This window comes from Sciurus carolinensis, chromosome 2 (assembly GCF_902686445.1).
Source record: "Sciurus carolinensis chromosome 2, mSciCar1.2, whole genome shotgun sequence".
Lineage (NCBI taxonomy): Eukaryota > Metazoa > Chordata > Mammalia > Rodentia > Sciuridae > Sciurus > Sciurus carolinensis.
In genome coordinates, this window is record NC_062214.1 from 79747018 (window position 1) to 79773967 (window position 26950).

Consider the following 26950-nt stretch of genomic DNA (forward strand, 5'->3'; position numbering starts at 1 on the left):
GTTATGATGTGAGCTTACCACCCAATTAAAATGCTTGAATAAATATATAAATTGATAATCAACTATGTTTGCACTATATATTGGATACATATACATGTTTTCTCCCACCCACACACACACCTATATACATTTTTCCATATCACGGAAGAGAAAATTAAAGAAGTTACACCCTTAAAGAAAAATGTTTTAAAATCACTTCTCAAATTGATTTAAACTTAATAACCTGACTGAGAAATTAGGAAAAAAAAACACCTTGAAGATTTATTCTAAATGACTGAAGAGTTTGTTCATTTGATTTGATTTTCTACTGAAAGGCAAACAAGATGTTTCTTAATGTGATTATAAAGAGAGACTAGAGGGGAGTGAAGGGAGGGGGAGAGGGTATGGGAGTAGGAATGATGGTAGAATGAAACAGACATTATTACCTCATGTGCATATATGACTGCATGACCGAAGTGATCTTGCAATATGTATAGTTGGAGGGGTGAGGGATTGCACTCCATTTATGTATGATCTATAGAAATGTATAAATGCATTCTACTGTCATGTACAATTAAACAAATAAAAAATCAATTAAAAAATATAAACAGTTTCTTCAGTTTCTTCAAAGATAATAAAGGTAAGGAAATGAACAAGTCTATAAGGAGTTAGCTATTATTTCCCAGACTATCGACAATTCTGGGAAACATCTTGTTACCTTCCACCTCAATGCCAGACACATCCTGACCAAATAAGTCAGCTTACATTTCATTAATTATAGTAATGGCTTTATATTTTTGCTAATTTAACATTTATCTTCTCCCCAGGAATTGACTGATTAGCATAATTTTCTAGGGAGAAATACTAATTTCATAATCTCAAAATCACATCTGGGTTTTAAACATCTGATAAGTTATATTAATTTAAAATCTTTCATGATGATCCTATTCATGCTGTTAGGAATAAAATGAAAATTAATGATTAGTTTCTCTACATTTAAGTATATGGCATAACAGTTTGCATAATTTACATGCTCTGAAAGCAAAGAAGTATCAGAAATATACAGATCCAAAATTGAAAAAAGTGCACAACTTTATAACCTCCATTCTCCATACATGATTAAATATACTTGCAACTTGCACCAAAAAATACTCTTAGCTTCCTCATAGTATGAAAATAGGACAACAAAGAAATCAAGCATAAAAACAAATTAAGTTATTGTTTCTCTAGAAATGCATGTAACAATTTAATTTTAGAATGCATTTATATCTAACATCCATTTTTGACCTTTAAAAATCACATACTGTTATCATTTGAATTCTAAGATAATGAAAGAAGAAAAAAATCAAACATAACAACAGTTCATTTTGTGACTCTCAAGAAATACCAGAAAAATTTCCCAGTTAAATTATAATAAAAATACCAAACAATAAAGCTTTCTTACTCAGCAGCCACCTATTATGTTTAAGAGGCTTAAAATAAAATGTGTCAAAGATCAAGAGTAAGTTATCTTGAGATGTCAAGTGCATAGGGTCAAAGGCACAATTTTATTAGGTCAGAGGTGATATAAATAAAATCTTATATGTCAAAGAAGAAGGGTCACAGACAAGGTATATATAATATAAAGACATCACAGATGACAAGTAATAACTTTAAGTAAAACAAGTATGTTTACTATAGATATATTCACTGATTAAAAATGAAACTTCTATGTGAGTAATATAAAATAGTCATTCTATATCATAATTCACATGTTACACTGTACACTAATTTTTAGGAAGAATGGTCTATCACCAAGAATATCTGTATGAATTAAGCACAAAATTTCAGAAAATTCCTTTGAACTGAAACAGTATACAAAATGAACACATCAATCACATCTTCAACAACAATGACTAAATATCAGACCATTATATAGCTGTAAGTATCAGATATTATTGCACATTATTTTTTCAAAAATTTTAAAATTTCTAATATTCTCTCCCTTTCACCTTTTCTCATTGAAATAAAAACACAAAAGTTTACATTTCAGTTTATGTAACAGCATAATCAAGAAAAATTTTCAAAAATTTTTGTAAATTAAATAGTATATTTATTTTTTTGTTGATGGAGCCTAACCTCAAATAACTTTTATAAATGAAAGAATTTCCACCATAATGGAAACTATCATCTTATAATTAAAGCAATATCATTAAGAAAATTATTTCGTTTATAAAAATGAATTTTTAAAGAATATTTTCAAAGTAGAACACACACATAGGGAACTCGAGTTCTAAACAGCCAACTCAAATAGAAAATAGGGATATTTACAAAAGATTTAAATCAGAAAAAATTCTATACTACTCGCTCTTAAAATACATTTGAATAAAAAGCAAAAAAAGATACAAGTTCAAACAGATAATTACTTCCATATTCCATTTCATTTGTATCAAAAATACTTAGATTTAGAAATGAGAAATATAGAGACCCACTTCAATGATACCTTCAAGTCATGTGTATACCCTTTCGGTTTAATTCAACTCAATTTAAAGCATATTTATTAAAAACCTTAACTATGTGTCAAGCATTGTGTAAAACATGAATATATAGGAATTTAAACACTAGAAACTTTCATTCCAGTCACAGTGAACTGGCTTGTTGTAGTAGACCAATGTTCCAACTCCAAAAACTGCATACAATATATAAAGCAACTATTTGAAGGCACTGAAGAATAGCCAACATGACCAGAACTGCAGAGACAATAATACCTAAAAGAAGAGATGCACAGGGAGTGAGCTGACATTCACCCCGAATTTTTCCTTAATGGGTTATGTCAATCTTTGGCATGGGAGAACAGTGCAAGCTGGCAGTCTCCGTGAGCTAAGGAGGCAGAATTTGGAGTTTAAAGCTATCAAAGAGGTTGAAACTTAAGGGGTAAATCCTTCTAGGGAAGGAATTCCAGCAAAGTAAGCCAAGTAACATGTGCGACTGCCTCCCCCAACAATGAATTGGTCATATCCTAAAACCCTTGGGAGAACAGCAGCTTCATTTCTTCTACCCAGATAAAATTTATTAAGAAACCAACCACAGAATTACTTGCTTTCTGATAGCATCCTAATCATACCAAAGTCTCATCTCCTTGAGTATTCCCCCAAATCACCTAGCATTAGCCAAATTCTAAAAGACCTTTCTAATACCTTCTTCCTGAAAAGCTCTACAACTTTCCATGGTATATGTTTTTCCTTCTTTTAACAAGTCAACAAATCCTATTTTATTTAATTACAGGTGTGTTCCTGATGTTCTCTGCCTAGAGGGAACTGACAATCTAAGAAAAATAATTAACTACGGCCATACAAAAACAACAGGAATCAGTCTCACACTTAAAGATGAATGAAGTCAGATACAAAGGAGTATATACTGTATGATACCATTTATATGACTTTCAAGAATAGGCAGGTTAATAGTGCAAAGTCAGAGCAGTTCAATTTGGAAACATGACTGGTAAGAGGCAGAGGGTACAATAAATTATCTATCTTTATCTTGACCTGAGTAGCATTATATCAATGTATAACTATGTAAAAATTCAACACCTATAAATTTAAGGTTTATGTATTTACTAATGTATTTCACACCTCAAATTATTTTTAAAAAGTTAAACATAACACGCACCTACACACAGGTACTGCTTTCAACCCACAACAATCTTTTTTGGGCATCTTAAGAGATACTAGACAAACATGAATTTCTCGTTCTTGAGCAATTTTAGAAATTTTCTACTATAAATAAATTTGTAAATTAGCTATGTAATCCAACTCAATAAAAACTGAAAGAAAATATTTTACAAACGTATTTACAGAAATCTAAATTCTATGTAAACAAAAATTATAGATGAATAACACATTTCTAAAACTTTGTTTTACTGTACAAAATTATACATTTATATAAAATATAGTTATCTGTTTTCTAAGAAATTTGGTACATTACTGAGTAATTCTTGCCTTGCATTATTAAAATATCAAAATACCATAACTATTTCTTATACAGAAATTATGATAGCATTAAATTTTGCTTCAAATTATTAAACTAAAATGTACAGTAAAGTGACACATTTGCATACTACATTATGTAGTTATTAAGTGCTAAATTAGTTTTAAATAATCACAGAAATACATATAAACATGGAATTCTTTATAATAAAAGAGCACATACTAGGTACTCAATAACTAAGTATAAATAAACAAAAGTAAAGCATACCACTTCTTCATCTGAAAGTTCACGCCCTTGGATGCTGCTATTCTCTCTCACAGCTTGCTGATGTTTTTTGCCTTTAATGTGGCTAAAAAGATATACCTCTGAAGAGATCTAAAAGCATAAAATCAAAGTAATGCAATCAACAAAACATTATATCTAATATTAAATATTACATAGTTGATCTAGTCTGCTATATGTAAGTTGAAATCACTCTTGCCTTTACATATTAGGTTTAAAAATATTTTTCTTAGAACATAATACTGAGAATCCTCTAAAAGACATATGATCAAAAAAGGCATGCCATCCATCAAAGCCAGCCTAACAGGAAATCATTTCTTCTAGGTCTAAAGGTTTAAGTCTCAGCATTGAAAATGTTGCTTTACTCTTTTGCTTCCAATACCCAAGAACACTGGTTTAGGCAAGCATTAAGCAGGCAAATATCCATTTTGATAGCACCTAACTGCTTTGACACTTTGTACTGCTATTCCTAAATACTATTATTTGTACTACTTACTTTTCATTGAAAATCATTAAAGAAATCCATGGTACTCAGAGAAGTCTTAGCATAAATATTAGAAGATTAATAAATATATTTCTAAGATTTCATAAACATAATAATAAATTATATCACCACAGTATTGACAATGACAACCTACCAGGACATTGCAGAGAGAACACTGCTTCTTTCGTTCATAAGGAGTAAGTTTTGGGGCATAATCAGTATTTGCATGTCGCCCACTACTTAACTCAGCAGCTTTTTCTTTCCTTTGTTCAATTTGTTCCATGTGCCTCCGAATGCTTTCATCATGCTGTAAGTCAATGTATGAAATTTTCAAAATATTAATCTATCTTTAGATTAATACTAAGAACTTGGAAAATAATATTTCCATTAAAACTTTCAAAATAATGCAAAAATATTTTATTTAAGAATATTTTATTTCAACATCAACTTGTACACTGAAGACAGAGGTTTTACATAAAGCCCTTTAATAGCTCCACAAGCACATTTCCTAAAGGGTGTTCCATTAAGATATTAATAGGTGTTTTGTGGGAGAGGTTCCACAGTCAAATAAATTTGGGAAACAGAGGGTTAAAGCTGAAAAGGTTTATAACATAGAAAGTTACAAAGTCCCTAGCATGTCACTATGTTCTATGACTCAATAAACCTGGTTTATAGGAAGACACATTTTACAAATTATATGCCCACAATACACTTTTGAGAAGTTTTCCTGGAACACACTGTGGGAAATGTGTTCCCACAGGTAAAGCCTATGCTTAGTCACATGCCAAGCAAGGATCTTCAAGACACAAATCTCTACCTACCCTTGTTTCATTTCTAGTTACTCTTCACTTCTAGTGACTATTACAGAAAAGTCTTGTAAAAAGCTACTTTAGACATGTCCTTGTGCTCATACTATTTCATATTGCTCAAATGCAGCCCACTCATCATCTACTATTCTCCTACCCACTCAGATCATCCTTCTTTGAAGATTCAGCTTAAGAATTCTCTAATATTATTTCACTTTCCTCTCATACCCCTCAGGTTAGACTAAGTGTCTGCCTCTGTACTTTCATAGCACTCTCTGTACACATCTATATGGAAATCATCTGCTTAGCATCTGAATCTCACACTAGGTTATGAATTTCCTGAAAATGGAATCATATCTTACTAATTCATAAATATTTGCTGCACTAAAGTTAAATGAATAATAAATTCCTAGGACAATACAAATAGTAAAATATGTTATTCTATTTTAAGGAGTTATTATCCCTGTAAGGGAGCCAATGTGTAAATAACTATGGTAACAATGTGGAATATTCATACACTAAAGACTGCCTACATGGTGCATTAAGTGAATCAATTTTCTGGAAAACATAAGTTTATAATAATCTACCAAGCTACAATTATATAATTCCTAAGCACTGAAATAAAGCATAGAAAACATCTTTTTAGTTTATTCCTAAATGATTAAAATCTCTGAATATCAGAAGCCTAGCAATAATGTCTTCAAGTCACTAATTAATTGCTTAGTATAAACAGGAAATGTTAAGCTTCATTAAACTGTTTTCCATGTTGGCTCTTTCTATCTTCTCAAAATAAATTTAGTTTCCAGATAGCTGAGTTTGAAACAGAGTGCAATCATGTAACACTTGTTTAAGTGTTAATTATTACAAATAATTCAATATTTGTTCTATAAAATTTTAATATCATGCTCCATTGAAAGCTCTAAAATTTCAAATAAAAAAATAATCCTACTTTGAGCTGAATTTTTTTCTGTAACTCTTCCATAGCCTCTTGCTGAGCAGCTGTGAGTGCCGCCAATCGTTCTTCCCTGTCTCTATAAGAAGATAGTCAAAATTATAAGCTCAATTGCTTAGAATAACAAATCTTATGAGGTTAAAAAGTACAATGAAGACACAACAATTTATAGACTCTAAAAAACTGTTATATTTCAAAATTATTTTTTTCTGAGTGCCTACTAATTCTCAGGTATATTGCTTACTAAATATCTGGGAAGTAATAAAGTCTTTCTTTTGTCTTGTTTTGTTTTAGTATTGAGCAGCAGAAATTAGCAGCTATGAGAATGGTTTCTGGACCCAAGCATGGATTTAAATATTAGCTCTGAGACTGTCATTAAAATATGAGGAATAAAAAAATATTTTACCCATGAAACAAGAACAGAATGCTATTTGTAAGAATGGAATAATAAGGAAAGAGCATTTAGAAAATTAAAATATAAGGAGGAAATTTTTAAAATCACTAAAAAAACAATGCCAAAAAAACTGAGAAAGTCTTCTAAAAAGCAGAACAAAAATTCATGAAAACAGAAAATAGAAGTGAAAAAAATGAGAAAATTACAAAGACCAACATCTCTTAAAAGGATTCCATATATAAGCATACGCATAAACACACACACATATGTATATATTTTTCTCTCATATACATATTAGAGAAAGCGGGTAGAATAAAAATTTGTTAAATCAAAAATACTTCACAGAATTGAATGGTGTGGGTTTCTAGACTGAAAGATCCCACCAGTACAATGAACAGAAACACACACACAAAAAAAAAAAAAAAAAAAAAAACAGGGAAAATATAAAATGTATCTGTGGTTTCTGAGAGCAGAAAGTTCTTTTAAAACAAAAAAAAAATGAAGTCAGTCAAAGGGACACAAGAAGCAACTAAAAAGAACTCCCAGTACCCAAAGGAGGGACAATTTGGGCACCAATAAATAAATTGAATGAGAACATAACTCAAAGTTTTAAATAAATATAAATAAATCCATATTTTCTAAAATATTTAATAACTAAACATAAGAGGAAGTGCTATGATTAGTATGTGGTTTCTTCCCCATGGATTCATGTGCTGAAACCATGGCTGGTCCCACTGTGACAATGTGCGAGATGACAAAACCTTTAAGAGGTGGGGGCTTAGTGCAAAGCAATCAGATCACTGTGGGGCAGGAAGATGCCCCTGGAAGAAATTAATGAGATTCTCAAGGATGGTGATTAGTTTCTGAGTTGTAATAAAAAACAAAACTGGCTCCTCCTTGCACTCTGGCTTCTTGTCTCACTCTAAGATCTCTCCCTCTCACACATATTCCCACCATGCTGCTATCCACCATGATATGTTGCAGCCAAAGGCAAACTGGTCAGAGTTGGAGCCATGTTTTTGGACTTTCCAACTGTAAAACTATGTGACACATAAAATTCTTTTCCTTACACATTACCCAGTCTTGGGTATTTAGTTATAGTAATGAAATACAGACCAGTAGAGGAAGAACAAACTAAATGTCTTGTACAGAAGAATTCCAAAGAAGTTAATGGTGGTATTCTTCTCTCAAGGAGAGGTACAATAACTCCCCATCCTTTAAGTTTGGGTTATGTTCTCAATGGCCTGCTTCCAAAGTAAATAGCAAAGAAAAATCTTAAAACTATACAAGGGAAAAACCGGACAAACACTACCTCAGCTAGATAATTAAAGTTAACAAAATCAGTAATAAGTTCAGTTGATAGCATGAACCTTTGATATGCTGAAAATAATACTGCACTTCTGTATTCTTCCTTGCAGAAAGCCATAACCCCAATCCAACCATGAGAAAAAACTGAGTTCTAATTGAGAGACATTCTATAAAAAAAAAAAAAATACCTGGCAATTATTTCTCAAAACTGTCATCAAAACCATAAAATTGGCTGGGCACAGTGGCACACGCCTGTAATCCCAGTGGCTTGGGACACTGAGGCAGGAGGACCATGAGTTCAAAGCCAGCCTCAGCAAAAGTGAGTTGCCAAGCAACTCAGTGAGACCCTGTCTGTAAATAAAATACAAAATAGGCCAAGGGATGTGGTTCAGGGGTTGAATGCCCCTGAGTTCAATCCCCAGTACCAAAAAAAAAAAAACAAAAAAAAAAACCTACAAAATTCTAAGAAACTGTCACACCTCAGGAGCCTAAAGAGAATTACAATTAAACAGAAATAATTCCCAAACACTTCACAAATTTAATATAAATGTACAGAGTAGGATAAACATGAAGGGAGCCCTAGACAAATGATATTCAAACTGATAAAAGACAAAGACTATTTTGAAAGCAGAAAGAAAAAAACAACTCATCAAGTGCAAATAAACAATATGATTAATGGAAGCATTTTCATCAGAAAGAACAGCAATCAGAATATTCAAAACACTCAAAGAAAAACCAAGAACTCTATATCCAGCAAAACTATCATTCAAAATGAAGGCAAAATTAAAATATTCCCAGATAAATGAATATAAAGCTAATCCACTGAAAGGAAAACTCCCTTATAAGAAAAACTAAAGGAAGTCCATCTAGCTAACAAGAATAAGGAAACTCAAAGACACATAAGGACACTCAAAGAAATTAAAGTACATCAAAAATGATAAATATGTGGGTAAATATGAAAGAATGTATAATTTTTTTCTTTTATTCTACCTAGTTTCTTTTAAAAATACAGGACTGCATAAGAAAGCATTGTAATGCTATATTGTTTAGTTTACAACATGTACAGCTGTAAAATAGGTACAATAACACAAGGGCAAGAGCACATAAAGTGGTACTGAAATAAAATTGCTCTGTTTTACCAAAGCTAATGTTGTTTTAAACTTAAGTGGTATATAGTAAGTCAAGATGAATATTTTAAGCCAGAGAACAACCATTAAGTAAATAATAAAAATAGCACGACTTAAAAAAAATCAATAAATTTAAATGATTCACTAAAAAGTACTGGTTTAATTAAAAAACAAGGCAATAAGGATGAACCCAAAAACCTTTGCGACAAAGATAAATACCAAAATGGCAAATACAGCCAGGTGCCATTGTACACACCTGTGATCCCAATGTCTCAGGAGGCTGAGGCAGGAGGATCTCAAGTTCAAGGACAGCCTCAGCAACTTAGCAAAGCCCTAAGTAACTGAGTGAGACCCTGTCTCAAAATAGAAAATGGAAAAAGGGGTGGGGTTGTGACTCATTGGTAAAATACCCCTCAGTTAAATTCCCAGTACAATAAAAAAGGCAAACATAAATCAAATCACATTGTAAAATATATTAAGTAGGAATTTGATTAAATATTCCAATCAAATGGCAGAAAATAGCAGGCCAGATCTAAAAGCAAAACCCAACAATATGTAGTCTGGGAGACATTTTTGAGATACAAACACAGAAGTAGCATGAAAGGAAAAGGACAGAAGACATACCATGTAAATAGTAACTATAGTTATATTTATAAAAGAAAAGAATTTTTTAAATCTAAGAAATTTTTTTTTAGAAAGCATAGAGGAACATTTCAAAATAAAATGGTCAGTGTCTCAGTAAAACATAACAACTATAAATTATATGCATTTAATGAAGCACCAAATTATACAAAACTGTATAAGGCAAAATTAAAATATTCCCAGACAAATGAATATAAAGCTAATCCACTGAAATATACAAATGATTCAACTATTATATTTGTAGATTTCAATAATCCTCTCTGCAGAGCTATTAAACAGAAAATCAGTAAGTATACAGAAGACAACACTAGCAACTAACTTTAACTGATATTTAGAGATTACTCCATCCAACAATAGTAAAATATAAATACTTTCCAAAGGTACAACGAACATTCTCTAAGATACTCCATATCTAAGGCTGTAAAATCTCAATAAATGGGAAACACTGAAATTACACATATTCTTCAACCAAAAAATATTTCATTAGAAATCAACAGAAAAAAAATGATATTCCCAAATATTTGAAAACACTTCTAAATAATATATGAATCAAGGAAATCATAAGAAACATTACAAAATATTTGAACTGACCTGTTACTTATGCCAACATCTTCCAAAAACTTCCCTTTTCTTTAAGCTAGTCAGAATCAAATTTTATTTTTTTAACCAAAAAGTTTCTCATCCAATAGAAAATTTCAAAGTTTCCATTTTGACAGTAATGTCCTAATTCTAAGAAATTTAATAAATTAAGTATATTTTTGTATTTCTATTTCTAAAAAATATACACAGCATCAAACAAGACCCTACTTAAATATTTACTCATTACCCAAGTTCATCAAGACCCAAACCAGTATCAAGAAAGCAAATGAGGTACCTAGCTCTTTCCCTGGCTGCATCTTCACGGGCTTTTTCCTTTTCTTGCCTCTGTTGTTCAATTCGGGCTTCTTGTTCTTTCCTCTTCATCAATAGTTCTTCTACACGAGCCTGCCGTTCTGCCTCTAGAGCTCTCTTGCGTTCCTAACATTCAAAATATTTTAAAGGTATTAGAACTGTGTGTAAAATCAAAATGATTAAAAGTGCATACCTTAGACACAAATTTATATATTCAAGTCAAGTAGATCCCTGGCTTACCACTAGTTAAACTGCTTCTCAGAATTTAAAGGAAAATGAAATGAATAATTACTAACAATATCTGGTTTTCATGTCATTTGCAGTGCTACACATAGAGAATAAATGCTATTTTAAGCAAATACTATATCCCCACATGCTCTTTGGGAACCTAATAGGTATTTTTTGATTAATCACTTCTAAAGTCTTGTGTTACTACATGGTTAAAGAAAAAATAAATATAACGGGGAAAATCAGATTTTATTTCTGAACTAAGCTTTCATAATGGTATTAAGTGAAGGAAGTTTGTAGGCAGAAGGGGGCAATAAAATAAAGCCTAGGGGTGATGATGAGCACGGGGTCAGATTCTCTAGTTTTGTTTCCTGAGCCCATTATTCACTAGCTAGGTGATTCTGGTCTTGTTAGTTACATTCTTTATACCTTAATTTTCTGTAAGCTAAATAACAATAATAATAATATTTCTTAGAATATTACAAAGAATACATGAGATAATACATACAAAGCATTTACCACAGGGCTCAGTGTAAATTTTCAATTTGTTAACCCCCTCCTATTCATGAACCTCATCAAGGCAGAAGATACTTCATTAAAATAGGGTAAATTTCGACATGAAATATTATGTCTTATGTATATTTCTGCCTAGTAGCAATACTTTCCTAATTTTTACCATTAATGGCTGAACTGATACATTTCTTTCAATTTATCCTTGTTTTGGGGTAGCTCACGAAACCTTTTTGATTCACGAAATATACTGTGTAAGTGTTGGTACTTACACAGCCTTATCCAAGTTGCTTCACCTTAAAGATCCTAAATTACTAATATAGGTAAATTACCTAGCATAGTGCTTAGTCATAGTAAGGACTCAGTAAAGAATAGCAATGATAACAACAACAGCAGTGTCAGTTCAGAATACATTGAAGACAGTTTCAAATAATAGTTAACTAAGCTCACAATGATAACTTCATCTCCACAAGCTCTACCTACTCCAGGGCAAGAAAAAATTTGTAAAATAGTAAGCTGAAAGGGTGGGAGGGGAGGTGGGTGATATGTATCTATCTCTCTCTCTCTCTCTCTGATGAAAGGGAAGGGCAAGGGATGACTAAGAATTTAAGGGAACGTATTGATTTCAGGAAGACATATCTGGCACATTGCAGATTGTTAGAGGCATGTAATCAGTTTAAATACTTTTTTTAGTGTCTGGTATACTATTCCTGAACTGGTTGTAGCCACTTATCATTATTAATCAAGAATATGTGGAAATTTATTTAGTTAAATATAATCACAAAAACAAACTGAAAACAATAAAGTCTGGTACAGAAAACTTTCTCCACTAAAGAAAATACAAACACAAATATTTTCTATTATAGTCAAATTTGCTTAAGGTGGGGCCAGGGTTGTGGCTCAGTGGTAGAGTGCTTGTTTTGCACATGTGAGACACTAGGTTCGATTCTCAGCACCACATAAAAATAAGTTTAAAACAAAAAAAAAGGCATTGTGTCCATCTACAACTAAAATAAATACACAAAAAATTTGCTTAAGGTTAAAAAATAATCTGAATTATGTCTGAATAAACATCTTTCACAATGAAATGCAAGATTTAGGCATAAGGTATAAAGAATCAAAAATAGAACTTTTCACATCATATTTTGTAGTACCAAAAACTTAAAAAATACAATTCTAAAAGTTACAAATTGACTTTATAATGCAAATTATGTAAAAAAAAAAATAATTGCTTTATATATCCAAGTTTCAGACCTGTAAATACAATATCAACTTATTCTGGGGTTTTGTTTTTGTTGTTGTTAGTGTGTGTGTGTGTGTGTGTGTGTGTGTGTGTGTGTGTGTGTAAAAACTACTAACACTGTACCAATTATAGTTAACTGAACTTAAAAAATTACCCAACCTTTCAATTCCTGTTTCCAATAAATGGAAAAAAATATAGGAACTATATAGCTAATGAGCAACATTAGTAAATTCAGCTAATGTTTTCCAATTTAAAACTTAAGCTCCCCAATGATAGAAAATTTTGTATACCTCACAAAGCACCTTGCACATGTTAGTAACTCTCAAATATCTGTTTAATAAATGAAGTATGATTTTATAGAATAATAAGCATTGTGAATCTGAACATATGCAAGTAAAGAATAGAAGTCAACAGCAAAGGGATGAGAAATATAACTAATCCTTAATCCTACAGAAGAATTTCTCCAACCTCTACTTTCTTTGCCTAATAGTCAAGGATGAGTTTATGGCAGTCTAAGAAATGATTCTTGCAACCTCCTTCTCTATAATTCAAATGGTCAAGGTAAAAAGGACAGAACAGAATCTTTAAGGAAATTAAACTAAAATTTAATCAATCAAGAATATACCTACCAAGGACTGACCTGGGGATGTAGCTCTGTGGTACAGCACCTGCCTAGCATTGCAGGAGGCCCTGGGTATGATTCTAGTACTACTACTACTACACACACACACACACACACAACACACACACCAATAAAGGTAAAGTGAGACTATATGATTAGCAGTACTTAGTATTCACTTATATGAAATAAGGATCAAAACTGCCTTTATGTTCATGGTTATATTTCAAGAGTAAAAATATAGTTTTCCCATGCCATCACAGGATATTGGGTTCCAGGACCCAATGCTCAAGTCCCTTACATAAAATGACATCATATCTGCATATACCCTATTCATATCCTTCCAAATATTTTAAATCATCTCTAGATCACTTCTAATACCAAATACAATATAAACGATACATAAATAGTTGTTGTACCATATTTTTCAGGGAATAACAAGAAGAGTCTGGATCTGTTTAGTACAGATACTGCCAACTACCACTGTAGGTCTAACTACACCGTACATGTGAGCAATAATATTAACATTTGTATATTTTCTATCCACTTTGGTTTAATCTAATGTTGAAGAACCTATAGCTATGAAGGGCTGAGTGTAGACAGGCAAGGGTCTTTGAAATTCTATGGTGTTAAGATCTTACCATTATTGTTTTATTTACAGAATGCTTTGCGTTAGTACCTTATACAACTAATAATGACTATTCATTTAATGTTTTTTAAATAGACATACAAGGTATATACTACTAGTGAATCTGTAAACAACATCAGTATATCTCAATGAAATTCATGTAGATAGGTCTTAAAGTTTTCAATGAAAATTATATTTAAAGGAGATTTCTACATTTTTAAAAAGAAAACTAATTCTTAAACATCAAAACAATTTTTCAAATTGTTGGTGGGCACTGGAAATTCCCTTTTAGTTTTCCTTTAATCTTTAATAAGTGTTCCAAATTGTGATGCAAGAGTCCTCATTTTTAAAATGACAATAATTATTTTATTTCAAATCTGTAAAATACAGAGAATGGAACCAAACATGTCCTTTTAAAATGTACGATACTGGGCTGGGATGTAACTCAGTGGTAGAGAGCACTTGTCTAGCATATGCAAGGTCCTGGGTTCAATCCCAAGTACTAAAAAAAAAAGTACAATATTACTCATACATTTCTCTCCCAGAACCCAGCAAAGAAGTCACCTTTTTCTTTCCCTGACATTCTCCTCCCACAAACAGAACTAATTAATCTCTCCTTCATGATATCCCTATGCCTTGTATGTACTATTATACTATTTCACATTAAGCTATAATTTATTATTTACCATAAAAGTTAGGATTGTATGTTAATTATCTCTGAATTATTAACACCAAAGGTTGCTGAAAAGTAACACAATTTACAAAACAATTCTTATAAAATGGTTCTGCTGTAGAAAAACAGACAACAATGATGATGAAGTTAGACTATACTAACTTCTATACTATACTATACTAACTATACTAACTATACTAACAAAGTCAAATATTACATCACTTTATTAATTTAACGGTATAAATCAATAGAGAATTTACTCATAAGTGATAAAAACAAAATAATGAAAATTTTTTTGTTCACTGGAGAAGAAAAGCTAGTTTCTTTAACAGGTGCATGCTGTATTTTTAAACATAAATTAGCCTGGCATTCATTAAGATAAGATATTGAACTCAAATCAAATACAGATCTGAGATCAACAGGGGAATACCAGCTAATGCCCACAATGGCAAAGAGTAACTAATAAATGTAAAAATGTATTAATATTTTCTTTAAAAAAATTTTTAGATGTAGATGACACAATATCTTTATTGATTTATTTATTTTTATGTGGGGCTGAGGATCAAACCCAGTGCCTCATACGTGCAAGGCAAGCACTCTACCAAATGAGTTACAGTCCTGGTCCTGCATTAATATTTTAATTTCTTAAGTCACCAGTGAATGAAGAAGCATGAAACATTAATATCCCTATTTTTTTAAACATTTTTATTTGGCATTTTTTATTTTCTTTCTTTCTTTAAATATTTTTTAGCTATAGATGGACACAATATCTTTATTTATTTTTTTACATAGTGCTGAGAATCAAACCCAGTGCTTCCTCACACATGCCAGGCAAGTGCTCTACTACTGCGCTACAATCCCAGTCCAATATCCCTAATTTTTAGCATGACAAAGCTTTCCATGATCTGCACCCTAACCACAGGCAGTGCTCCCTCACAGCTCCTGCATAGAATGCCCTCCCACACTACATTTCACTACATCTCACCATTTGCACTTGTTTTTTTTAATATTTTTTCAGTTGACATGGGCACAATACCTTTATTTTATTTATTTTTATGTGGTGCCCGAGGATCAAACCCAGTGCTTCACACTTGCTAGGCAAGTGCTCTACCACTGAGTCACAACCCCAGCTCCTGTTTTCATTTTTAAAAATGTGGTTAAAGAATCATCTTCTTCAGGAAACTTTTGCTGATTTTCCCATGTCCTCGTCACTTTACATGAATAAGGTATTCTCTTTACTGCAGCATTTATCCTAATGAGTTGATGCTTGTTTATGTATGTCTCCCCTTTGTCAACAAGGATACATATTTTCATATCTTCAAGCCTATCACAACATATGACTTTGTAGTAATTCAAAATGATACTATTCCATGAAATAGAAGAGGAGGGAACCCTACCAAACTCGTTCTATGAAGCCAATAAAACCCTGATACCTAAACCAGACAGAGACACATCGAGGAAAGAAAATTTCAGACCAATATCCTTAATGAACATCGATGCAAAATTCTCAACAAAATTTTAGCAAATCGCATACAAATATATATTAAAAAGATAGTGCACCACGATCAAGTGGGTTTTATCCCAGGGATGCAAGGTTGGTTCAACATTCGGAAATGAATAAATGTCATTCACCATATCAACAGACTTAAAGTTAAGAATCACATGATTATTTCAATAGATGCAGAAAAAGCATTTGATAAAATACAGCATCCCTTCATGCTCAAAACACTAGAAAAAACTGGGGTAGTGGGAACATTCCTAAACATTATAAAGGCCATCTACGCTAAGCCCATGGCTAATATCATTCTAAATGGTGAAAAACTGAAAGCGTTCCCCCTAAAAACTGGAACAAGGCAGGGATGCCCTCTTTCACCGCTTCTATTCAACATCGTCCTTGAGACTCTAGCCAGAGCAATCAGACAAACCAAAGAAATTAAAGGGATACGAATAGGAAAAGAAGAACTCAAACTATCCCTGTTCGCTGATGACAAGATTATATATTTAGAGGAACCTGGAAATTCCACCAGAAAACTTTTAGAACTCATAAGTGAATTCAGTAAAGTAGCAGGTTACAAGATCAATGCTCATAAATCCAATGCATTTTTATACATAAGTGATGAATCTTCAGAAAGAGAAATTAGGAAAACTACCCCATTCACAATAGCATCGAAAAAAATAAAATACTTGGGAATCAATCTCACAAAAGAGGTGAAAGACCTCTACAATGAGAACTACAGAACACTAAAGAAAGAAATTAAAGAAAACCTTAGAAGATGGAAAGATCTCCCATGTTCTTGGATAGGCAGAATTAATATCGTCAAAATGGCTATACTACCGAAAGTGCTATACAGATTCAATGCAATTCCAATTAAAATCCCAATGATGTACCTTGCAGAAATAGAGCAAGCAATTATGAAATTCATCTGGAAGAATAAAAAACCTAGAATAGCTAAAGCAATCCTTGGCAGAAAGAGTGAAGCAGTGGGTATCGCAATACCAGATCTTCAACTCTACTACAAAGCAATAGTAACAAAAACGGCATGGTATTGGTACCAAAATAGACAGGTAGATCAATGGTACAGAATAGAGGACATGGACACAAACCCAAATAAATACAATTTTCTCATACTAGACAAAGGGTCCAACAATATGCAATGGAGAAAAGATAGCCTCTTCAACAAATGGTGCTGGGAAAACTGGAAAACTATATGCAACAGAATGAAATTAAACCCCTATCTCTCACCCTACACAAAACTCAACTCAAAATGGATCAAGGACCTCGGAATCAGACAAGAGACCCTGCATCTTATAGAAGAAAAAGTAGGTCCAAATCTTCAACTTGTTGGCTTAGGATCAGACTTCCTTAACAGGACTCCCATAGCACAAGAAATAAAAGCAAGAATCAACAACTGGGATAGATTCAAACTAAAAAGCTTTCTCTCAGCAAAGGAAACTATCAGAAATGTGAAGAGAGAGCCTACAGAGTGGGAGAATATCTTTGCCAACCATACCTCAGATAGAGCGCTAATTTCCAGAATCTATAAAGAACTCAAAAAACTCTACACCAAGAATGCAAATAATCCAATCGACAAATGGGCTAAGGAAATGAACAGACACTTCACAGAAGAAGATGTACAAGCAATCAACAGATATATGAAAAAATGTTCAACATCCCTAGTAATAAGGGAAATGCAAATCAAAACTATCCTAAGATTTCATCTCACCCCAATTAGAATGGCGATTATCAAGAATACAAGCAACAATAGGTGTTGGCGAGGATGTGGTGAAAAAGGAACACTCATACATTGCTGGTGGGGTTGCAAATTAGTGCAGCCACTCTGGAAAGCAGTGTGGAGATTCCTCAGAAAGCTTGGAATGGAAACACCATTTGACCCAGCTATCCCACTCCTTGGCCTATACCCAAAGGACTTAAAATCAGCATACTATAGAGATACAGCCACATCAATGTTCATTGCTGCTCAATTCACCATAGCCAGATTGTGGAACCAACCTAGATGCCCTTCAGTTGATGAATGGATAAAGAAACTGTGGCATATTTATACAATGGAATATTACTCCGCAGTGAAGAATGATAAAATTATGGCATTTGTAGGCAAATGGTCGAAATTGGAGAATATCATGCTAAGTGAGATAAGCCAATCTCAAAAAACTAAAGGACGAATGATCTCGCTGATAAGCGGATGAGGACATATAATGGGGGGTGGGACGGGCTAACATTAGGTTTAGGGTTAGGTTTAGAGTTAGGCTAAGGAGAGCAGTAAGAATGAAGGAAAGAAGGACTGTGTAGAGGGAAAAGAGGGGTGGGAGGAGTGGGGGGGAGGGGAAAAATAAAATAAACATCATTACCCTATGTAAACGTAAAAAAAATAAAAAAAATAAAAAATAAAAAAAAACAAAATGATAAATATCAGAATATTAGGTAAGATAAATATTAAATACAATAAGTCTGCATTTGTATTTAAATGTTACAAATTTGTTCTCTATACCATAACAAGTCCTAAAAGAGTCTATGGAAAAGCAATTTTACCAAGTATTTTTAATGCCTTAACCTTTCTTCCCATCCCAAAATAGTAGCAACTTGCTATTTGTGGCACAGGTTAAAAGTTAATTATTGACCAAATATGTCATGTACATGTAACAATAAGTCCAACTATTATTAAAAATTATGTTGTACCAATAATAAAATTTTAAGATAATTAAGGTATCTGATGATATTTGACAGGTATTCCTTGTTATAAGCAAAAAGACTACCAAATTCTTTAAGGCTATATACTGTTCCAAAAACAACCTTTTTCTTTCTTTTACTTTTTTTTAAGTAGGAGAAGAGCATATTCTTGCCCAACCCAATTAGAAAAAGCAGATGATAATCTGTCAGAACAGTTTAATGCTTTACCTGGTTGAGGCTAGAGATTCTATGACTGCCATCTACTGACAAAAAGCACTGATTACCTTATCTGAAAGAATAACACAGTCACTTGGCAATCAGACTTTATGTTTCTAAACAGTGTAATTAATGTATCATTGGGAACAAAACAAGGTTTTCCTCCTTTGGGGATCCTCACTACCTCTCTCAGAGCCTAGGATGTGACAGCAACTCAATAAATGCTTACTGAATGAAATCCTACCTGCACAGCTTCATCACGTGCTTGCTTTTCTTCCTGTCTTCTCTGACGCTCTTCCTGTAACTCATTAAGCCTCTGCTCATATTCTTTTAATTTCGATAAAACATCATGGCGCTTATTCTGGGCTTCAAGTGTATTTATAAAGGCAATTTCATTTACCTTTGATAAGAACAAAGTAGAGTCTGAATCAAGTTAATTTGATAATACATTACAAAAGATTTAACCATAATTTTTTATATAATATATAAACCAATGATAAGACACAGAAAAAAAAAAAGAATAACTTATGGACTTTTTTTCTTCCAATATTTACCTCAAAATAAACAATAATCCAATGTATACAACAAATCCACAGGCTTCAGTCAGAACTAATTTAGAAAGCTGTCAATGAAAAACTTTTTTAGGGTCAGATGAAGAAACAATTCAAGATTCTTACAGAGACTACCTTATACAGCTCTATTTAAATACAATTATAGTTTGCAATTACACAAACTACGGTACATTTAATTAGGAATGTTTGTGTTATTCTAATGAGATTGAAAGATTAAAAATTAATGTAAACAAATCATTTTTCTTTGACATATACTAAAAATGGGCAAGTACATATATGGTACTGAACTATATACACTATATCCTCAACTTCACATGTATTCTTTTTTGTAATTTCTTTTTTTTTTTTTTTTAGTTGTCAATGGATCTTTTATTCTATTTACTTATAATGTGGTGCTGAGTATCAAGCAAGCCCAGGGCCTCGCACATGCCAGGAAAGTGCACCACCACTGAGCCACAAATCCAGTCAGCATGTATTGATTCTTAACAGTCATACAGACTGGTAGACCATAGAAATTTTAAGAGTAAAATATAGGTAATTATAAAACTCAAAAAAGTCATTTGTTATTAAATTGCTCATTCTTGAAACAGAGAGAGTATGCTACAGTGGAAACAGAGGAGTGAGATAGCAAAGCGAACATTAAAGTCAACTCTCTTTGATAAGAGATTTCAGAAATCTATGTAAGATAGAAAAAAACCAATCAAGATGTTTTAAAAATCTCAGACATGAAAGTCTGAATATAGTTAAGTTTTCCCAATCTCCATGCCACAAGGCCACTTTTATAAATACTTTTATCAGTAGATTAATCAGAAAACCATCTTTTGAACTGCCTTGAAAGTACAAGACAAACAAGTATATTCATGAAAAAAATGTATTCACACTATTTCAGTACTCAAATGTTAAGTAAAATCAGGATGAAAGAAAAAGGACTTAGACCTAAGGCACTAATCAAAATAAGTAAAATTTATAGGAAAGACAGTATGCAAACACTAAGTTAAAAACTCTATCTAGAAGAAAACATAACTCAAGAAAAAGCAGAAAATTCCCTATGCAAACTTTGTAACCCTGAAGATTTTAACAAGAATATGAATTTAAAGGAGCCAAGAAAAGATTATAAAATAAAAATGATTAAATACAGGGTGATTAGAGAGTTCAGGAAGCAAACTGAGGACAAAAGGAATCCTATCGTGATTAATAATATCAGAAAAAGCATGGAACAGAATAAAGATGGTAAAATCCAAAATTACTAATACACAATTACTAATACACAAGAGGCTTGTAATTATCAGTTAATGTAATTTTTTTAAAAATGAAAACTAATGAATAAAGAAGACTTAAAAATGGAGAACAAGTCAAGATCACCTAATAGATAAAGATAATATCTATGTAGGCAACAGAAAATATTCTAACGTAAAATACAGGAAATGTCTAGTAAAAATTAAAAAACCAATTGAAGATTGAAAGAACTTACGTTATTTCATGAAAAAACTGATTCGGAAGATCAACAACATGAATACCCTTACTTATTAAACTATGGAACATGATTTGGCAAGGATTTCTTAGACATGACATCAAGAGAACAGACAAAAAATTTAATAACAGGCAGTCTGGACCTCATGAAAATTAAAACATTTTGTACATCAAAAGACACTATTAACAGAGTAAAAAGGTAAATCACAGAATGGGAGAAGATATTTGTAAATCATATATCTGAGAAGGTATCAATATATAGAATATATAAGAGAACTCCTAAAATTCAATAATAAAAAAAATTAGAAATGGTCAAATGTCTTGAATAGACAGTCTCAAAAAATGATACACAAGTAGTAATAAGCACATAAGAAGACACTCAACATAACTTATCATTATAGAAATGCAAATCACAACCTCACATACATTAAGATGACTATCAAAAAAACAAGATAATGAGGTGACACTGATACGGAATAGAAACCCTTGTGTACTGTTAGTGAAAATGTAAAATGGTAACAACTACTACGCAAAACAGCATTGGTTATCAAAAAATTAGAAGTATAATTGCCATATGATCCAACAATTCCACTTCTGGGTATATAAACAAAAAAATTCAGGGCAGGGATTCAAAGAAATACTGGACACCTATGTTTACAATTATAGTGAAAATGTGGTTGAAACTCAAGTGTACACTCAACTTTAATGGATAATGGATAAGCAAAATACAGTATATACTTATAATGGAATATTATTCAACCTAAAAGGAAAGAAATTCTGATGCATTCTACAATATTGAGGACTTTAAAGACATGAGAAGTGGAATAAGTCAATTACAAAAGATAAATATGATTTCACTTATCTGAGGTATGGTAAGCAATCAAAAGTATAACTACAAAGTACAAAAATTGTTAAAGGTAGAAAGGAGGAATGAGGTATTACTGCTTAATAAGTGTAGAGTTTCAGTCTTACAAAATTAAAAAAAGTTCTAAATATGGATGGTAGTGATGGTTACACAACATTATGAAGGTTTTTAATAACATTGAAGTGAATATTCATAATTATTTCTGTTATGTTCATTTTTACACAACAAAAATGGAAAGAAAACAAGAGACACTGTGCACCTACTAAAATGGAATGGCTAAAATTAAAATGTGTAACTATGTCAAGTGCTGGTCAGCATGTGGTATAATTAGAACTTGCATTCACTGCTGGTATGAATATAAAATAGTTTAAACAATGTGGAAAACTGGCTTTGTAAAAATTAAACATGAACCTATCGTAACTCTTTCAATGTACTCCTATGTGTTTACAAAAGAAAAATAAAAACATATCTGCAAAAAGAGTTGTAAATGAATGCTCACAGAAGTTATACTTGTAACAGACAAAAATTGGGAAGATGGTTATCAACAGGTAACTGGATTAACAAATTACGGTATTTCCATACAATGGTATACTTCTTGGCAATGAAAAGAACCACAGATACACAAAAAGCATGGATGAAATTCAAATAGTTACGCTGAGTGAAAGAAGCCAGAGGAAAGAGTATGCTGTATGATTCCATTCACATAAAATTCTAGGAAATACAAACATCTATGATGATAGAAAGCAGAACAGAAATTGCTTGCTAACAGAGTTGGACGAAGGAATGAAATACAAAGAGGAATTATTTATTATATTCATTGTACTGATAGTTTCAGCGACATAAACATGTCAAAATGCCATCAAAATGAATACTTCACATATGTGCTGCTCTTTCTCTGTCAATTGTATCTCAATAGAGCTGTAAAAAATATATGGCTTGTAAAATTATTATAAGAATAAAGCAAGATACTATACCTAGTAAATTTTACGTGAGCCAGTAAAATGTCCTATTATTTTGGTACAGAATAAACATTTGATAAATATTAACTTCCATTACTATAAACAACTGAAAAGAGTACTTAGTTAATTAACTATATAAAGCAACTATAATATACCTTAGCTTCCTCCTCTTGTGCTTTTTTCACAATTGCTTGTAATTGCACCTCTCGCTTAAATTCAGCATGAAGTAATTTTTCTTCCATCATTCTACGCCGTTGATCTAGTAATTCTTCCTTCCACTTTCGGACATCCTTCTCCTGTGTGTGGCAAATTATCATATCTTTAATTTCAAAATACACAGTAATTTAACAGAAGTTCAAGCAGTTAAATGGCTTATGAAATACAGTCTAAACCTGAAAAGATATGCAGGAGTATGAATAATGATTAAGGACACAAAATATAAAGCTAGGCTACAGTGTCCATAATCAACCTTGGCCACTTAGCTGTGTAATCTGGGCAACATTTTTAACCTGGTCTCAATTTTCTTACCTATAAAAAGGGAAAAAATAGTACCTATCTCATGCGGTTATTTTGAAGATTAAGTTAATATACGAAAAACTCTCAGAATAGTGCATCAGGCATGACTCTATAAAAATATTTTGGTTATTGTACCGCAGCAAGAATACACTTAAAATTAACACTGTATACTAACTTCATAAGCCTCAACATTTCTAAGACATAAGCAATCAAGAGAAATAAGTAACTTTATCCAAGAGAATAGAAAATGAAAAGAAGTCTGCAAAATCACAATATTTGCGTTCTAATCATTCTCTGAAGGAACAGAAATGGTTTTGCTTATGGAGTAAACGTAGACATAGTTTACATAGTTTAGGACTGGGGCTGTGGTTCAGTGATAGAATCCTTGCCTAGTATACACGAGGCCCTGGGTTCAATTCCCAGCATCACAAAAGAAAAAACAAAACAAAGAAACAGTGTGGGGCAGAGTGAAGCCTACTTTAAATCCTTAAAACCATATCAAACAGACGTAAAAGACTTGTTCTATGATCCAGGAAATAAGATTCACTCCCAATGATGATAATTTAGAGAAAATCAGAAGCTGAATCAATAGGAGTTGAAAAAACTAACATTCCAGTTGAATTATATCTCAAAAATTATGTGTTGAATCATATAAAATACAGTAGCATAATTAAAAGACAGAAGGCAGTCCTTAAAACCTTTGTTCTACAAATTACTGGTCATGTGACACTGAAAACAACATTCAACCTCTCCTAGATTCAGTTTTTACACCTATAAATTGAAGGTCAATACCTGCCCTGTGAACCTCACAGTTAAAGTAGCGGTCAGACAAATCCAAGTTGGTAGAACAGTGCTAAAAACAAAAACCCATCATACAAATGGAAGGTGGAACTTACCACTGCAATTAATTAAGGAATACCTACATAGATGAGAAAATTAAACCAAAGACCCTCTAAAATCATGTATAATCTCAGTAATCCATGATTTGCTTGCATGAATAACTGAAGATTAGATTATATGAGAAAATATATTACATATTTTTACTTATATTAAATAACATAGTGAGAGGAAATGTGGCTGGAGTGTAACTTAAGCTAAAAATAAGGTAACACAGTAACTCTTACAGAACTCCAAAATATCGAGACTGATTTTCATATCTGATCTATTCATTCTAAATGACTAATTATTAAGATTCAGGTAACAAAACTTTCTTCTCCTTACAAAAAAATTTGACTACTAAGGAGAATCTAATGTTACCTAGTTTTTTCTTTTAAACAAATATTCATATTATTTGGGTCAATTATATCTCAATGCAAATCATATGATTAACGTGCACAGCAGTACTCCATAACAAATGAGTTCACTTATAACTGCAATATAGTAATCATACATCCTTTGTCACACTGTTAGGTATTTATAGTATACAATCCCCAAGAAGGCTCCCAATGATCAAAGCCACTTGGTATTAAAATCCTTGCATAGAGGATGTGGAGGAAAAGGAACACTGTAACACTATTAGTGGGACTGTAAATACTGTAACACTATTAGTGGGACTGTAAATTAGTATAACCAAAATGGAAATCAGTATGAAGATTTCTTGAAAGAGTAGAAATGAACTATTATATGACCCAACTATACCATTTCTTGGTATTTATCCAAAAGAATTTAAATCAGCATTCTATAATAATACATGCATACCCATATTTACAGCAGCACAATTCACAATAACCAAATTACAGAACCAGCATAGGTGTTCATCAACAAACAAATGGATGAAGAAAATGTGGTATACTGGGTCAGGTTGTAAGTCAGTAGCAAAGCACTTGCCTAGCGTGCATAAGGTCCTGAGTTCAATTCTCAGTACCTCAAAAAAAAAAAAAAAGTGTAGTATATATGAACAATAAAATTTTATTAAGCCATGAAGAAGAACTACATCATTTACTGGGAAATGGATAGAACTTGAGAGTTTTATGTTAAATGAACTAAGCCATATTCATAAAGGCAAGGGTCCTATGTGGAAGTCAGAGAGAAAAAAGGGGAAAAAAGGATGGGCGGGGGGCAGGTCTCATGAAAACAGAAAGGAGACCAGTAAAGTAAATGAAGAGGACAAAAGGAAGGCAAGAAGAGTGGGTAAAGGGAAGTACTGGGAAATAATTGGACATATTATATTCTGTACATGTATAAATATGTAAGAACAAATCCCACTATGATATCTAATTATGACGCACCAAGTTTAAAAACTTTAAAAAAAAAAAAAAAGGGAAAAAAAAGATTCTTACATAATCTCTTCCCTCAATGTATCAGGACTGTGACCAAAAAAAAAAAAAAAAAAAAAAAAAAAAACAGAACAAAAAAACAGCAACAGTGATATACAGCTTCCATTTTATCAACTCTTTTGTGCTATCACCCTCCTCCCCGATCCCCATCTCTGATTACTTTTATGGGGAAACCACCACCTATGTTACGAAAATTCCTAGACTGTAGAAAGACTACTTGACAAAAAAATGAGAGTTCCAGTCAACAACAAAAGAGAAACTGAGGCCTGCAAGTAACTGAATGAGTGGGTTTGGAAGTGGATCCTCCCACCCAGATCACTACTGCCCTAATTCAAAGCCTAAATGCAACTACCCAAGAGACCCCAAACAACAATCACTAGGCAGTCCAGTCCGAGTCTGCACAAACCTGAGCTAATAATAATAAACATTTCCCGTTTCAAGACACTAAATCTTGAGCTAATTTGTTACACAATATAGATAACTAACGCAATACACATCTACATCTGCCAATTGACAGTAACAAAAGAGTGACCATCAATCCCTGTACTATGTTACTATTTCACATACTTGCTTCATTTAAGCATCAGAACAGGTTAATAACTACAAATCATTTTATAGATGAAGAAACTAGAAATGCAGGGTCCTGGTTGTGGGTCATGGCAGAGCGCTTGCCTAGCACATGTGAAGCACTAGGTTTGATCCTCAGCACCATATAAAAATAAATAAAGGTATTGTGTCCATCTATTAAAAATATATTTATAAAAAGAAGTTAAAAAAAGAAACTAGAAATGCAAAGTTCAGTAACTTGCCCAGAGCATCTGGATTACAAGGTAGTATCAGGTCTCCAAAGCCCAGGTTCTTTCCACCCACTATACCACATTGGCCAATATTTACCCTGCTCCAAATACTCAAAGACACTCTTCTATAAATATAATTAGTACCCCACTTATTCAAACCTGATCATCTTTTTTAGTTATTGTTGAAAATGATGGGTTTTTTAAAACTTATAATTTATATCTCACTGCATAAATAAATTTCCTAATGAAAAAGATATGTACATTCCAAGAAAAACCAAACTTTTCCTATGGTGTTTTTTTTTTTTTATTTTGTTAACTATAGTCATGACACTGTACATTACACCTTCAGAAATTACTCATC

The 26950-nt window shown here is 32.3% G+C and overlaps 1 protein-coding gene across 1 annotated transcript in view; it reads right to left on the reverse strand.

Annotated features, from left to right (window-relative positions):
* Scaper (S-phase cyclin A associated protein in the ER) overlaps positions 1–26950 on the reverse strand; it is a 484560-nt gene that overhangs the window by 294597 nt on the left and 163013 nt on the right. The window contains 6 exon segments of the mRNA XM_047539576.1: positions 4213–4320; positions 4866–5018; positions 6467–6548; positions 10815–10957; positions 19379–19534; positions 23156–23296. Coding sequence (XP_047395532.1) covers positions 4213–4320; positions 4866–5018; positions 6467–6548; positions 10815–10957; positions 19379–19534; positions 23156–23296 — 783 coding nt within the window.